This window comes from Protopterus annectens, chromosome 2.part2, assembly GCF_019279795.1.
Source record: "Protopterus annectens isolate FY-2018-M chromosome 2.part2, PAN1.0, whole genome shotgun sequence".
In the NCBI taxonomy this organism is placed as follows: Eukaryota; Metazoa; Chordata; order Ceratodontiformes; family Protopteridae; genus Protopterus; species Protopterus annectens.
This window is the reverse complement of record NC_056730.1, coordinates 174,161,541-174,177,369: the sequence shown is the minus strand read 5'-3', so window position 1 is coordinate 174,177,369 and position 15,829 is coordinate 174,161,541. Positions and strand designations below refer to the sequence as shown.

At 43.0% G+C, this 15,829-nt stretch overlaps 1 protein-coding gene across 1 annotated transcript in view; it reads left to right on the top strand.

The window, feature by feature from the left end:
• Window positions 1-14,828, top strand: part of LOC122795928 — a 557,622-nt gene extending 542,794 nt beyond the window's left edge. The window contains exon 10 of the mRNA XM_044064409.1: window positions 12,889-14,828. Within this exon, the coding sequence (XP_043920344.1) occupies window positions 12,889-13,790 (902 nt within the window). The 3' untranslated portion in view covers window positions 13,791-14,828. The remainder of the gene's footprint in view (window positions 1-12,888) is intronic.
• The last annotated feature ends 1,001 nt before the right edge of the window (window positions 14,829-15,829 follow it).

The following is a 15,829-nucleotide window of genomic DNA, read 5'->3' as shown; positions in this document are numbered from 1 at the left end:
TTAGTATACTTAAACCCCTTTAATTTTAATTTTAACACTTATTTATTTATTTATTTATTTATTTATTTAACATTTGTTGACCGGGAATGTCCGACTAGGTTCCACAGAGCCTGTTTTCAGCGGAGGCCCGGGGAGAAATGCTCCAGATGCATGTCTTTGGAATGTGGGAGGAAACCGGAGTACCCGGAGGAAACCCACGCGAACACAGGGAGAACATGCAAACTCCACACAGAAGGCACCCCAGCCGAGAATCGAACCGGAGAACCTCTTGCTGTGAGGCGACAACGTTAACCGCTGCACCACTGTGCTGTGTTCCTTTAGTTTAGTGGAATCTCCCCCACCTTCTCTCTAAAATCCCATTTTTTCTCCACAAGAACTTATAAGTTCTTCCCTCGGGCCTTCGGGCCTTCTTCCTCCATCCCCTAGTGGTGTGTGTGTGTTTCTCATAATTTAAAACTTTGGTAGTTTGTTTTATTTTTTGAGTTTAAAATAGGATAGGGTGTAATCAGTGTGTTTGACTGGGTGTGTGTGATTACACTTTTCTAAAATGTCTAAAGACTCAAAGGTCTCAGGCTTCAAGAAGTGTGACTCGTGCTGTCAGAAAATGTCTCTGACAGACGGTCACACTTCTTGTGTCTACTGCCTGGGGCCTTTGCACCTGCAGGACTCCTGTGCTGTATGCCACGGCTTCAGCCCCAGGGTCCTGCAGGAAAGAAAAAACAAACTGATTCTGAGAGGTTTACTCAAGCCTGAGGGTTCCCTTACTGTCTCTTCGGGAAAGCCCTCCAAGGCTTCTAGGTCCTCGGCTCCAGCTACTGAGCCGAGACCTAAGGCTACGAAACCTCCGTCTACATCGGCTCAGTCTACAGTTTCTGTGGTTTCCTCGGCTCCGGCTGGAGCCGAGGTATTAGAAATTCCCGTGTCGGCTCCGACCAGACCTTCGGAACCGACATCTAGGAAGAGGTCTAGGTCACCATCCCTTGGCTCCGTTCATTCGGCTCCAGCATCTCCTCTGCTGTCTGAACGGAGCCATAGATCTCACTCCTCTAGGTCATCAAGGCTGTCGGACCATGACCTTCAGAGGGTAGTGAGTCGACTTCTTAAGTCGAGGCACTGGCCCAAATGCTTCAGAGCCCGACTCATCAGTGATGCCTGCCCCTGTCCCTCAATATGTTCCTCCTCCGACTCCGTTGAGCTCGGAGCCGGGCGTTGAACCGAGACTGTGGTAGCGTCGGAGCCGATACAATTGTCTCGGCTCCATCGCCGGCTCCGATTTCTTCCTTAGAAGAATCTCGGCGCCAGACTTCCATCGTCGGCTCGAGGGGTGAGTGGCATCGGACCATTGTCCGACCCGCTCTCCCTCTCGGGCTTCGGCGCTAGTGAGTTCGGCTCGACATCGGCCTCAGAGCCATCACTGTCGGTGCCGAGGGAGGTTTTAGCACGGGCGGGACCTCTGGCTCTGCCTGACAGGGGTGCGTCGAGGTCATGCGGAGTGTGTTAGAACCTGGTTCTACCCACAGTTGGCTCCGTCTGCCCCCCTCTTGGTGCCTCAGGTCAAGTCGACTCACTCCCTCATCCCGGACCGCAGAGAGCCAGCTCCTCAGGAATCCCCTGTGGGATCTCATCCTCTTCGAGGCCTCTCCTGATTTGGCAGAAGAGCCCCCTCGGAAGAGAAAGTGTAAGAGGAAACACATAGACTCACCTGAGTCCGTCACCTCTGACACAGATTTAGAGGATTCGAGGGTTCCCCGTTCCCCTTCTGAAGATGTCTCATTTGCAGACATTCTAGAAATCCTTAAGCAGAGGGGAAATTGGCCAGCCCTCAACCCTTCGGAGGATGAATCTGTGTACCTTGAGGCGTTTGGCTCTCATCCTTCCACCTCCTGGGTGTCTCCCCCCTTTGACCCCCTCATGCAGGTGGTAGCAAAAAAAGGCATGGACGGCTCCTGATTCAGTGGACCCCACTCCCAGGAGACCCTCAAAATTCAGTACAGCACCAGCAGATAAACAGTTTTTGACAAAAGGAGTTTCTGTGGATGCTATGGTGGTTGCTGCTGCCACTAAGAAGGAACTAGCTGATCCTTCAGTGCCTGTCCATCCACCTAACAAGGAGTCTAGGTCCATGGACAGGTACGGGAAGCGGATATTCTCGTCAGCGACATTTGCAATGCGTTCGCTGAACTACCTATGCCATTTTACTCGTCTTCAAAGGGACTTGATCAAAGAAGCGAGTGACATGTTGAAGGATCCTATGGCTGCGGGTTTTCAAGACAAGATGAACACTCAGCTGGCTACCCTGAACTCCATAGCCAACTCCTCCATGCCTCCTCTCTTATGCGGCTGATGGAGCGAGCAGGGCCGCAGGGACAGGTGTGGCCTTACGTAGGCATGCCTGGATGCAGCTATGCAACTGCGGACCCCTTTAAAACGCGTCATTCACTAATTCCCCATTCGATGGAGCATCTCTTTTTGGTCCTCAAGTGAAAGAAACCTTGACTAAGTGCGAGACAGATGGCAAGACTCTTTCTGCCGTCGGAGTCCGTTTTTCTACTCCTTCTAGGCCTTACCCCAAAGGTCAGAAAAGTGGGAAAATGTGGTTCATAAACAATCTCAAGGGTCTTCGCCTGACGCACAGAGTCGGTTCCCCGCCAGAGGCAGAGGCGGGAACAACAATGGTAGACGTCGCCCTAGAGGCAGGGGAGGTCCGCAGAACCAGGGCAATCGAGAAGCCTTCTCTGATAAGCCCTTTCAGCATCCCTGAGGTGTTGCCCGACTGCCCACCTTCGGAGGCAGTCGGAGGAAGATTATCACTGTACCCAGAAGCCTGGCTATCCCTGACTCAAGACAAATGGGTACAGTCCATTTCCGAAGGCTATTCCATTCCCTTTGTTCGCATTCCAAACCAATCAAAAAAATCCCTTCCAGATGTTCCAATTTCAAAGCTGCTTGCAAAAAAGAGCAATTCAGCCAGTTCCAGCAGACCAGCAAGGATCCGGAATCTACTCAAGGTTCTTTTTAGTTCCAAAGAAAACAGGGGACTGGAGACCAATTTTGGATCTCAGTATCTTGAGCAAGTCAGTCAAGAAAACAAGATTTCGGATGGTCACGCTGCAGTCCATCCTTCCCCTATTGGGAAAAGGAAACTGGATGTGCTCTATAGACCTTCAGGATGCGTACTATCACATAAAAATGAACAGACGCTCCAGAAGATTCCTCCGCTTCAGGCTGGGAACCAGTCATTTTAAATTCAGGGCCCTGCCCTTTGGTCTCACCACTGCCCCCCGGGTGTTTACCAAATGCATGGCAGTGGTAGCTTCTCACCTGAGACGTCAAGGATTCCAGGTGTTTCCATATTTGGCCGACTGGCTCCTCACAGCTCCCACCAAGCATCTTCTTCTATTGGCCAGGGACTACACCTTTCGCATTTGTCAAAATTTAGGCATTTCAATAAATTGCGAAAAGTCTGTTTTGTCGCCTTGTCGTGTTATTACCTTCATAGGCGCAATTCTAGACACAGTCAACATGTCTCAGGCTAACAGATCAGAGAATAACAGACATACAAAAACTGGTCTCGCTCATCTTCAGCAGCAACAGAGTCAAAGCCAGGTTAGTTCTGAAAGTATTGGGAATTATGGCGGCTGCCATTCCTTTGCTTCCGTTAGCCAGATTCCACATGAGAATCCTTCAATGGATGCTCTTCACACAATGGTCATACCAGCAACTTCCGATGTCCCACACCATTATGATCACGCAAATATGCAGGAATCATCTTCTATGGTGGATGTCTTCCCCTCAGCTCTTATTGGGAAGACCCTTTGTTCCTCCCCCTCCGGTTGCTACACTGACAACGGACGCCTCCCTGATCGGGTGGGGGGGGCATTATCAGGGCAGAACTGTCCAGGGCACATGGCAACCAGAAGAATGCCACTTGCACATAAATGTTCTAGAGATGAGAGCAGTGCTTTTAGCGTTGCAAGCCCTTCAAGACTCTCTTCCCTTGGGAACGATAGCAATCCAGACGGACAATATGTCCGTAGTGTGGTATATCAACAAACAAGGCGGAACCAGGTCCTACCCCCTGTCGAGAAGCACTCAGACTGTGGCAATGGGCGATTTCTTCTCAGCGGTTTCTGATAGCAACGCACATCCCCGGGAAGTCCAATCAAATCGCGGACAAGTTGAGCAGAGCTATCCTCATGCCTCACGAGTGGTCTCTGAAAGACTCTTTTGTGAGAGAAATTTTTCTCAAGTGGGGTCAGCCTTGCTGCGACCTTTTTGCTACTGCCCAAAACAGCAAGTGCAGAGATTATTTCACCCTATTCCCTTTACCAGGCCAGCCCAGCAGAGACGCTCTAGTCCAAGTTTGGCCCCGGGGACTTCTGTATGCATTTCCTCCCTTCCCACTAATCTCTCAAGTGATACAGAAAGCTATCGCTCAGAAGGCCTCGTTGATCCTCATTGCTCCTTACTGGCCTCGACAGGTTTGGTTCCCCTTTCTGCATCATTTTCTGTTGAGCGACCTTGGCATCTGGACCTAGTTCCAGATCTTTTGATCCATCAGTCGGGTCAGTTTCATCGCTCCCTTCCCTCTCTGAACCTCACTGCTTGGTTCCTCCAATTCCAACCTTAGCCAGGCTTCCTCAAATATCTCACTCTGTTCGAGATATTTTGATAGCTTCCCATAAATCTTCCACTAGAAAGATTTATTTGAGTAAGTGGAAACGTTTCGCCTATTGGGCTCAAGGAAGGGACATAGATCCTTTCACTGCTTCCATCCGAATGGTCCTTGATTTTCTAGCTGAACTGAACTCTTCCATGCAGGTTCATCTCCTTCTACTCTTAAAGTTCAACTGGCAGCTATTTCTAATTTTCATGTGGGTATTTCAGAGTCTGCCATAATGTCCCACAAGCTTTGCAAAGCCTTTTTGAAAGGAGTTTTTCTACTCAGACCTCCTATAAGAAATCCTCCTCCTCCTTGGGACCTAAATTTAGTTCTTAGTTCTTTGATTCTTCCCCCTTTCGAACCTGCAGCCTCCTGTTCTTTAAAATTGCTATCATGGAAGACTCTCTTTCTGGTAGCTATTACTTCAGCTAGAAGAGTTTCAGAACTTCATGCACTCAGCTGTCGACCTCCTTATCTGTTGTTCCATAAGGACAGGGTATCTTTACGAACCAACCCGTCTTTTTGCCTAAGATAGCCTCGGCGTCTAACCTAAATCAAAGCATTGACCTCCCTGTGTTTTTTCCACAATATTCCAATAGGTCTGAACAAAAATTACACTGGCTAGATGTTCATCATCAGTTAAGGTACTATTTGGATAGAACCAAACAATTCAGAAAATCTGACCAGCTGTTTGTCTCCTATGCAGAAGGCAGAAAGGGACTTTCAGTTTCAAAGGTATCATTATCTAGATGGCTAACATCTCTGATTTCCCTTGTTTATGAAATTAGACACCAAAAGCTGCCTAACAAACCTAAAGCCCATTCCACCAGAGCTTTGGCTACTTCTATAGCCTTCCAAGACAGACTGCCTATTGACACCATTTGTGCAGCGGCTACTTGGGCTACTCCTCACACTTTCATTTCTCATTATAAGTTGGATTTAGCTTCTAGGCATAGAGCTAACTTTGGTTCCACTGTTCTCAAGAGTCTGTTCCGTTAGGCCACCGGGACAAGGTGCTAGGGGCGGTCCCATCCAGCAAGAATGAAGGCGAGATAGACAACTTAACATATAGAAGTGATGTTCTTACCATAATGTTCCATGTTAGTTGTCTTCTTCTCGCCTTCTTTCTTGCCCCACCCTCCTTCCCCCTGGCCTGGACAGACCTAGAGGAGTTTGATTGTGACCTCTCTGTCTACCACCTCTTTGCTATAGGTATATGCTCTGCTGTGCATATTTTCCTAGATCAGGCTTTAGGTCACCTTTCCTCTTCCCCTTGTTTATAGAGGTGGATTCTTTTCCAGTTTTTTCTGGTTATATTATTAGCTGGGCCTAGCTCACAAACGAGATCTGAGGTAATTCTCGCCTAGCATTGTGGGATATAAGGGGAGCCTCGAGCCGGTGGAACCAACTCTCGAGCTTTAGAGTGGCCGAGTCGGAGCCGAGGTCGGCTCCGAACCCATCCAGCAAGAAAGAAGGCGAGAAGAAGACAACTAACATGGAACGTTGTGGTAAGAACATAACTTCTATTTTCCTAAGTTGTAAACAAGTCTCGTAATGTCTGGTCTTGTGCCCTACTTCCCTTTTTCAAAGAACAGTTAGCTCACAACCTTGTGATATAGTTCCTCTTTAAAATCCCCACATTCTGGTAAACATCTTTTAAGCTGATAAACAACTTATAGGTTAACAAAAGTTCAGTAATACCAGTAATCAGTGAGCAAGGCCTGCTCTTAAGCATATTATATTGTATTGTTACAATATTAGCAGCATATAGTGAGGTAGTGGCATATTAAGAACTAGCAATAATCAATCTAGCAATAATTAAACATACACAGTGATATGTGGCTCGAGGCATAGCAAAAACTGGTAGATTGTGTGGATCCATCAATTGGTAAAGTAGGGAAATACCTCCATCTCTTTTGTGTGGTCTGTCTACCCTTAGAATGTTATAACCAGGTGAGGTTATAGAGTTGTCTTTGACATGGGGTTTAAGCCATGTCTCTGTTTTGAGCATTATGTCAGGGTTATATATGGAGATAGCTGAGTGCAGTTCTTCTATTTTGTTCATGATATTCTGGATGCTCAGATTTAGTATTAGTAGGTCAGTGGGTTTGCTTTTAAGTGGGAGGTGGCTGTTAATTGTGTTTATGGGGGCAGATACTGGGTCTGGGTTGGGGTGGCTGTCACCTCCTAGTAGTAACTGAGCTGCTGTGTTGGAAAGGGGTTTGAGGTAAGAAACTAGTAAGCAGTGATATCTGTAGCTAAGTTTTTTTTGGATTCTCGGATGTGGTGTATTGGTGGGGTGGCTAAGGGGAGGGATGGTCTATGGTAGATTTGGGGTGTGTTTGTGGGGGTTTGATGTGGTAAGGGGTAAAGTGAGGGATTTGTTGCAGTTGAGATGGAAGAGTGAATAATGATAGGAGGTACTGGAGGAGATTAAATGGAGGGCTATAGATAAGAAAAATAGTAGTAGCAGAGAAGGGTGGTGGTGGGGGTAGTGAGTGTGGTTCATGATGGAGTTTATTAATTGGAAGGAGAATAAGGAGGGAGATGTGAGTAAGTGGTAGGGGTGGGCTGTGGGTGTGGTTTGTGTATGATTTTTTGGGTGTTGGGTGTGGCAAGATGTCAGGTAATCAAGGGTTATAATGTATGGGTAGTGGGGGCAGGGTGTGGAATTGGGGCAGGGTAGGGTAGCATAGCGTAACATAGCGGAACTGCACCAAGCAGTGCAGGTAAGTGACTGCAAAAAAATATCTGTAAGGAGGTAGGTGAAGTAAGAATATAGAAAGAAATGGCCAAGACTATAATAATACCGGTAATAAGAATAAGAAAATAATATTATGTATAATATATAAACAAGAAACATTAAAACATCACTTTCTATATAGGCAATCATACATTTATACAAATGAAAACAAACCATACTGACACAATCTTAATTGCATTTTATATCACACACCACACTGACCCACTCCTAGGTGCAAACATTATACATCACTTATAATCTACCCAATCTTTTTCAGTCAAACATTACATAGCTCATTTAAGTCCTGCTGCCTTTTAAACCTCATTCCTTCCTTGTATGTATTGTTCCCACAATTCCCATTTTTCCTATATAGTTTGCTCCTACCCTTTTCTAAAGATCTCAGTTCCAGTTGTTTATCTCTGTTACTATATTCACTACTTATAGTATAGTTGGTTTACATTATGATTTCCATTTTCTAGTAATTGCTTTTTTTGGTGGCCACCATAATTAGACACAGCAAGGCCTTACCATGCCTAAGTAATCTGATTCTGTATCATAGCTCAGAAAAATCATCTCCCTTGTCAGACCAATTTGCAAACCCACCATCTCTGACAGTGCATCCTGCAGGAAATCCTTAAAGTCTGCCAATTCACCGCACTTCCAGAAAATATATTCATAATTACCTCTTTCTTGCCCATCTACTTGGGATATAAAAATATCTATGCAAACATTTACAGGCAAAAATCCTAAATCTTCTAGATTTTGTTACATATTTGGGAGACATACATATATTGTCCCATCGTTTCTTTGTAAACTGCTTATCCAGTCTCTCTTCCCAATCCTTTCTAACCTCCTCTGATTGATTCTTATAGTTATCATGCAATATTTTATATGATCTACTAATTATTCCATTTTAATGGCAGCTGTAATTAAATCAAAAGTTGCTTCAACAAAGTATTAGTTTAAGGGTGTGTACATTCAACAAAGTATTAGTGTAAGGGTTTGGACACTTATGCAATCAGTATATTGTACGTTTTTTATTTTTTATATTTTTCCTTTAAAATATTTGTTTGTTTTTCAATTGAATTGTACAGGTTATAGGTCACATTAAAGGTGGGAAAAGTTTTGCAATTATTTATTCTGGTCTTATTTTTTTTATATCAAAAAAAACTGGCATTTTAACAGGGGTGTAAACTTTTTATATCTACTGTATATGTAAACGGGTCTACAATACAGACACTCAAACCTGAGTACAGAATACAGGCCAAATAAAAACTGTTTCAGTTTATATTATTCAGGAGAATCAGAATATACATTTCAAAGCCCCCATGCTAAAGGATAATGCTGTCCAAGCTGTAAAATCCTTTACTAATGCACTCTACGGGCACCTACAAGAATGCATGGATCGTGCTATCCCAGACAAAACCAAGACTCACTCCTCTAAAAAAAGGAAACCAGTCTGGTGGACCCCTGCCATAAACAAGCTATGCAATATAAGGAGGAAACTAGTACAGAAAAGAGAAAAATCCCAAGAAGGGAAGACATCCCTGATTAGTATCAGTAAGAAACTCCGATCCATCATAAAATCATCCAAGGCTAGCTTTGAAAGGAAAATTGCCATGGACTCCAAAGATAACCACAAGGCATGCTTTAGCTATGTCAAGAATCTAAGTGGCAATTCTCAGATCTGCTCAGAGTTAGTGCAGAACGGCACAAAATACACTGAACCGACCAATATAGCCAACATCCTGGCAGACAGGTTCAGTGTAAACTTCACCCACCTCTCACCCCCAAAAGGGCCCATAACTATACCAGAAGAATGTAGGGCCCCTGAAATCAGACACAGGTTAGAACAGCCCTCTCCAAAGCTAAAAACACAGAATCAATGGGACAGGACAGTGTCCCAGGCTGCGTCCTACATGAGCTCAAAGATGAACTAACCCCTCACCTAAGCACACTGTTTAAACTCAGCCTCTCCACAGGCTATGTGCCCACAGACTGGTGCACAGCAACGGTTATTCCACTCCACAAAGGTGGAGCCACAGTGGACCCCGGGAACTATCACCCTATAAGCCTGACTAGCTTGGTCTGCAAAGCTATGAAGTGCACCATCATGGATTTCATTAACAGAGACATTGGGAACCTCCAAACACTGGACCCTACCCAGTTCAGCTTTGTTAAGGGCAGATCATGCCTCCTAAACCTGGTGAACTTCTTTGAGACAGTTACCAAGGCTAGAGATGAGGGAAAGCTGGTCCACACAGCCTACCTAGACCTCGCAAAGGCCTTCAACACCATTCCCCACTCAGGTATTATAGACAAGCTCACCAGCCTAAACATAAACCCCTATGTCACAAGATGGGTTTCCAACTGGCTCACAGACAGAACCCACATAGTAAGAGTTGCGGGGGCTAGGTCTGACTCTAAACCAGTTACAAGTGGTGTTCCCCAGGGCTCAGTCCTAGGACCCCCTCCTGTTCGATATATACTTCTCAGAGGTACAGACAAGCACAGGAGGACTATGACTGACCAAGTTTGCATACGACTGCAAACTAGGGGCTATAATTGACTCTCCAGCTGACACAGACATCCTCCAAAAGTGTCTCACTGAGACAGATAGCTGGTGTCAAAACCATGGCCTCAAGCTAAATGCCAAAAAGTGCATAGTCATCCCCTTTGGAAAAAACAAAGTACCCACAAACTACCCACATAGGTGGTAGCCCCCTAAATACGGAAGATGTAATAAGGGATCTGGGGATCCAAGTAGATAGTAACCTCTTTTTTGATAATCACATTGTCAAAGTGGTTAGAAAATCCTTCTATGTGGCCCACCTAATCACAAAAGGGTTTGCATCCAGATTGAAAGAGGTCATTGGGCCCCTCTACGCATCACTCATCAGACCCATCATAGAGTACAATGCCCCATTTGGGATATACCTTACAAGATACCTGCAACAATTGGAAAGACCACAGAAGTACCTCACCAAGAGGATCACTAGCCTCAAGCAGATGCCCTATGCAGCTCGACCGAAGAAACTCCAGCTGTACTCGGTTGCATACCGCCTACTCAGAGGTGATCTCTGCCTGACATACAAGGCCATATCCAACCCAGAATTGATGGACATGAAAACCATATCCCCTCGAGCCACACGCTCCAGGGATCTCGAGCCACACGCTTCAGGGATCTAAACCTCACCAGAACAATAAATAGGACGTGCTGGAGGGATAGATTCCTGTCCCAGAGACTTCCCATGCTCTGGAACAAGATTTCAATCTACATTAGGCAGAGCTCCTCACTAACCCTCTTCAAGAGAAACCTCGACGAGTGGATGGGAAACAGAAAGTTTACCCCAGGGATCACTTCAATGGCTCTGCTGGACAGAGGCACACGGAACTAATCTAAGGGGGCAGTGAAAGCCTTTGGCTAGGCTTATAAATGCCTTCAGGCAGATAGCCTAGTACCTACCTATGAACTTTGGATATATTTATCAGCACCGTTACTACTAACCAGCATTCCAGCATTTCTACAGACTGTTATTGTTTATCAGCACTGTTATTGAAGACAATATTCAGATATTGTGAACATCTAATAAAGCCTTATTAACTGAACTACAGTGTTTGCAGAATTCATTCTGAAAAGTTCAAAAGACTTGGCCCATAAAGGAGAGACTGGCACCTGTTCAGCACAAGTTTGGATAATTAACAGATAAAGACTTTCATTCCAGTTTCATTTCAGTTGTTTCCAGTATAATACAGTCTTTTCAATTATTTCAGCCATTATTTGTTTAAATTTCCCCAAAGCCTTAAAGATCATTGTTGTGTGTTGGGCTGGTGACAGTGTGGTCATTATTTCTTTAACTCTGCTTATAAACTTCAGAGATGTGAGCAGGGGATCACTAAGCTTGTACAGAAGTAGTGTACTGTCTAAAAGAATCCTAGAAATATTATTGAAATTATTTTTTTCCATTTCCTCTCAATCAAACAATGAATGCATATACAGGGGGCTATCTTTTGGAGGAGAGTAAAGAAGCATTCTGTTTACATATGCCTGACAGCAATTATGTTCTATTTGTTTTTTCAGTTTTGTCCAAGTGTGACATCAGAGGGTATACAGAAGGTGGCTGTCTTTTACGGGTAGAGGTGAGGAAATATGTTATATACACATACGATAGAAGGAACCTGAATTATATGATTTCAGCCCTATGTCCCTTAATTTTCTTCCCAATTTAACACCAGACAGGGATGCACAGAAAGTGACTACCTTTTTTAAGGTGGCATAGTATGGTAGGTACTATTTCCAGATATGATTTATGTATCATCACAAGCATTTGTCTTTTATATTTATTGTATATTGCTATTTGCTTAACTTTGAGCATCAAGCCTTGGATATAATTAATTTCTTCCTGAAAATAAAAAAGGATGATCAAATTTCTTTCTTTTGCATGTTTTTTGTTCAGGCCATCATTGAATCAAAAGGATTTTAAAAATCTCTAAAATTCATCTAAGAGCATGTATAAGCCTTTGTCTTTTGATACCTAGAGAACTGTAGCCTCCCAGATAATGCAGTTATTACAATATGTATTGGTGAGGTTGGGTGAGTTGAAAAGATTCAGGGAAAACCAAATATGAAGCACAACTGGATTTCTGCCTTTAATTATGGGTTTTGTTCAGGCTGATGCTGAATGACAAGATTATTTAAAAACTGTAAAATGCACTTCAGAGCACCTAGTTATATACCTTTATTTATATATGATGTGATGAAAGGATTCAAGGAAAAACAATGTTGAAAAGTAAGACTGAATTTCTTCCCTTAATCATGACTGTTATTCAGGCCATCATTGGATGAAAAAGTTATTTAAAAAAGTTTAGAATTCACCTAGAGCATCTGAGAACCCTCTATGACTTGGGGGGGGGGGGGGGGGGCTTGCAGCCACCAAATACTGGCTTAATGCAGTTATTTCCAACATAGTTAATCACACAGAAGTATTGCCTACTTAAAATGTGTTGATTGAATGAATAAATGTAGGAAAAAATGAAGAGCAAGGCAAGTACAAGGAAAAAGGAAGAAAAAATAATCCAAATGATGTGGGTAGAACAGGATAAAGGGCACAAGGTAACTGTGTGTGTGTGTGTGTGTGTGTGTGTGTGTAGGGCAGTAGAGGGGGGTGCCATTGAGCCCTTTCACCTAGGGCACCAGATGACCTAAGGCTGGCCCTTTGTATACATAATTGGTTCAGACATGATACATAGATTCAGGAATAGATACTTGTGATATTGCACAGTTTTGTTCTGAGAAACAGAACAATAAGACAAGGATTTAACAGGATCTTGAGTTTATCTTTCAAAAAATGGAAATAAATAGTATGTATGGATAAAGCAACCCTCATGTGTTGCTAAAGTTTGTCCCTGCATGTTTCTTGTGAATATATCTGTGGGTGCTACCTCATATCTTATTCTACATTCTTTTTGCTTTGCCTTGCAGATTCCATTGAGTGCTTCAAGTGTGGCAGCGATTACTGGTCAAATGGAAATCAGACTGCATGTATCCCCAAACTGACTGAGTTTTTGTCATATGAAGAACTACTAGGCATTACTTTAGCTACACTCAGTTTTTCCTTTTCTTTCATTACTGCATGGATCTTAGTGATTTTTGGCATTTATCGAGAAACTGCTATAGTTAAAGCAAACAATCGAGAGCTTAGCTACCTTCTCCTTTCTGGCCTAATGCTGTGTTTCCTCTGTACATTGGTATTTATTGGCTACCCTAGAACGACCACCTGTTTGGTCCGCCAGACAGCCTTTGGTATCATATTTGCCATATGTGTTTCTTGTATACTTGCCAAAACAATTACTGTGATTGTTGCCTTCAAGGCTACAAAACCAGACAGCATGTTAAGAAAATGGGTCGGATCAAAGTTACCTGTCTCTGTCATTCTCATCTCCTCTTCTCTTCAGGTTATAATATGTAGTGCTTGGTTGTTAACATCTCCCCCTTATCCCGATGTGAACACATCTGCCAAAACTGATATCATAATTATTGAATGCAATGAAGGTTCAGATATTGCATTCTGGTGCATGCTGGGATACATTAGCCTTCTTGCCATCGTGTGCTTTATTATTGCCTTTTTGGCAAGGAAATTGCCAGACAGCTTCAATGAAACCAAATGTATTACCTTCAGCATGCTGATTTTTGTTAGTGTCTGGCTATCTTTTGTTCCAGCATACCTTAGTACAAGAGGAAAGTACATGATTGCTGTGGAGATATTTGCAATCTTATCTTCAAGTGCTGGCCTTCTAGGTAGCATATTTTTCCCAAAGTGTTACATACTTCTGTTAAGGCCCGAAATGAATACAAAAGAATATTTAATGAGTAAACAATGCTAGCAAAAGTTAAAGCATGTATTTTCTAGGATAAATCAGCACTTCTGGTTCTGCCCTGTGTAGAGTACGTTCATTGTTAAATATATCAGCAAATTGATGAATATATCAATAATTAGTATACCAATTTTGCATGATTTTTATAATGATAGTCTATATTTAATCACTAAATTCTATTCTTTACTCATTTTGTTATGTCAACCTATGAACAAAAGTTATTCTTTTTAAAAGTTACATTTATTGCAGATCAGCAAGTCAAATGGCATCACAAATACTTAAGTCTAGGGATCAAATCCTCATTTGCGACACCAACAGAATGGTTTGGAAGGACAGGTATATTTCACAGAGGAGACCACAGCTGTGGAACAGACTCCCCAGCCACATAAAACAAAATTCATTCCTGTTCACTTTAAACACAACTTAGATCTACCAATGAGAAAAAGAAAATTTACCCCAGGACTATCCCTGTGCTACTAATGGACAGATGCAGCTCATAAATGCTTTCTACCATGCATGGGTCCCTATAGTTTGATCTCACTTATTCTCATTAGGGGTAAATATATAATTGTTGACCATGGGATGGATAAGGCCAGTCTATGATCAAATGGATTTGATTATTTCGAGCCACAAAAAGGGAAATTGGCTAGGTTTAAAATATACCACAAGAGCAGCTAGTCTAGTACTTACCTATGGACCTATGAGTGAAAAACTAGCCACCACTTTAGGTCAGGCAAAGTCATTTTTTTTGTAGTCTTTGCATACATTAGAAAGAAAGCTTAGTTAATATCATAATGTATATATATGATACCATGTGCTGGTATATAGATTAAGATGGGTCTATATCACAAAATTGACATTTCACATTTATTCTACACAAAAATGTTGAACTCCAACATACTCGAACGGCCAAATCACTGATTTCTTTCAGACGGAAAGAAATTGGGGAAATCGGTTGGTCAAAAACCAATGCCACACAAAAACAAACATATTTAAGTGGGGGGCTTCACCCACCACACCCCCCACCATGGGGGCTGTGCCCTCCACACCCCCCTAACTAAATATTCTAACTCTGAGACTGCACGACAGTCAGGGAAAGGGCAGGTGTAACAAAATGGGAGCAGGTGTAACAAAACGGCCAACCGATTTATTTCCCTCAGAAAGAAATATGTGATTTGGCCATTCAGGAAAGTTGGAGTTCGACATTTTTGTGTTGAACAAATGTGAGTCGACATTTTCATATGCCTATTTTGTGATATGCACCCGATTATGGCTTACACAAGAGAAATGAAATTCAGGAGATCTAACCTGTTTTTCATACTGAATAATGACAGACCAGTCATAACAGCTTCTCATGACTGGTTCTCACTTGAAGAGCTGCAAATGGGTTGGTTAAGTGATGGCAGGGCAGACGGTTGGCAGGCAGCAGGGATAAAATAATATTATCAAATTGTGGTGACAGGCCATGAGGGAGGTAGAGATCTTTGCCTATTGTAGTGATGAACTAATAAGTTCATATGTAAGGTACTAGTCTAGCTGCCCTTGCAGGCCATTTTAAGCCTAGTCAATTTCCTTTCAGAGGTGAGAATTAAACTGTCAGGTAAACTTGTTAACCATTGTGCCAACTTGTTAACCATTGTGCCAGTCCCAAACCCACTGATATGTTAATGTTATCCTCTGCCAGTACAACTGAAATTTTCAAAGCTGAACGTCTCAGGTTTGTGTTCATTGTTACCCAAGGGTCCTGGCTGGTGCTATATTTACTCTTGGTAAATGGTTCCATCTCAGCAGCAGGATCATGTCTCCTTAATTCAGCCTTTAGGAGAGCAGGGATGCCAGTCTTTAAAAACAATCAGACATCATAAGATATATATAATGGAGTATGTTTAGCCAATACGAGTCTAGAAGTGCTAGTCACATAATATGTCATTCATTAAATGGTCAAATTTGTTTTAGAATGTGTTACAGCATTCTTGTTAGAATTTGTTATAGTGAGTCTGTCTCAAGCCATCAAAGCAAGATTCTTCTAGGGTCCCACAGTAAAAAAA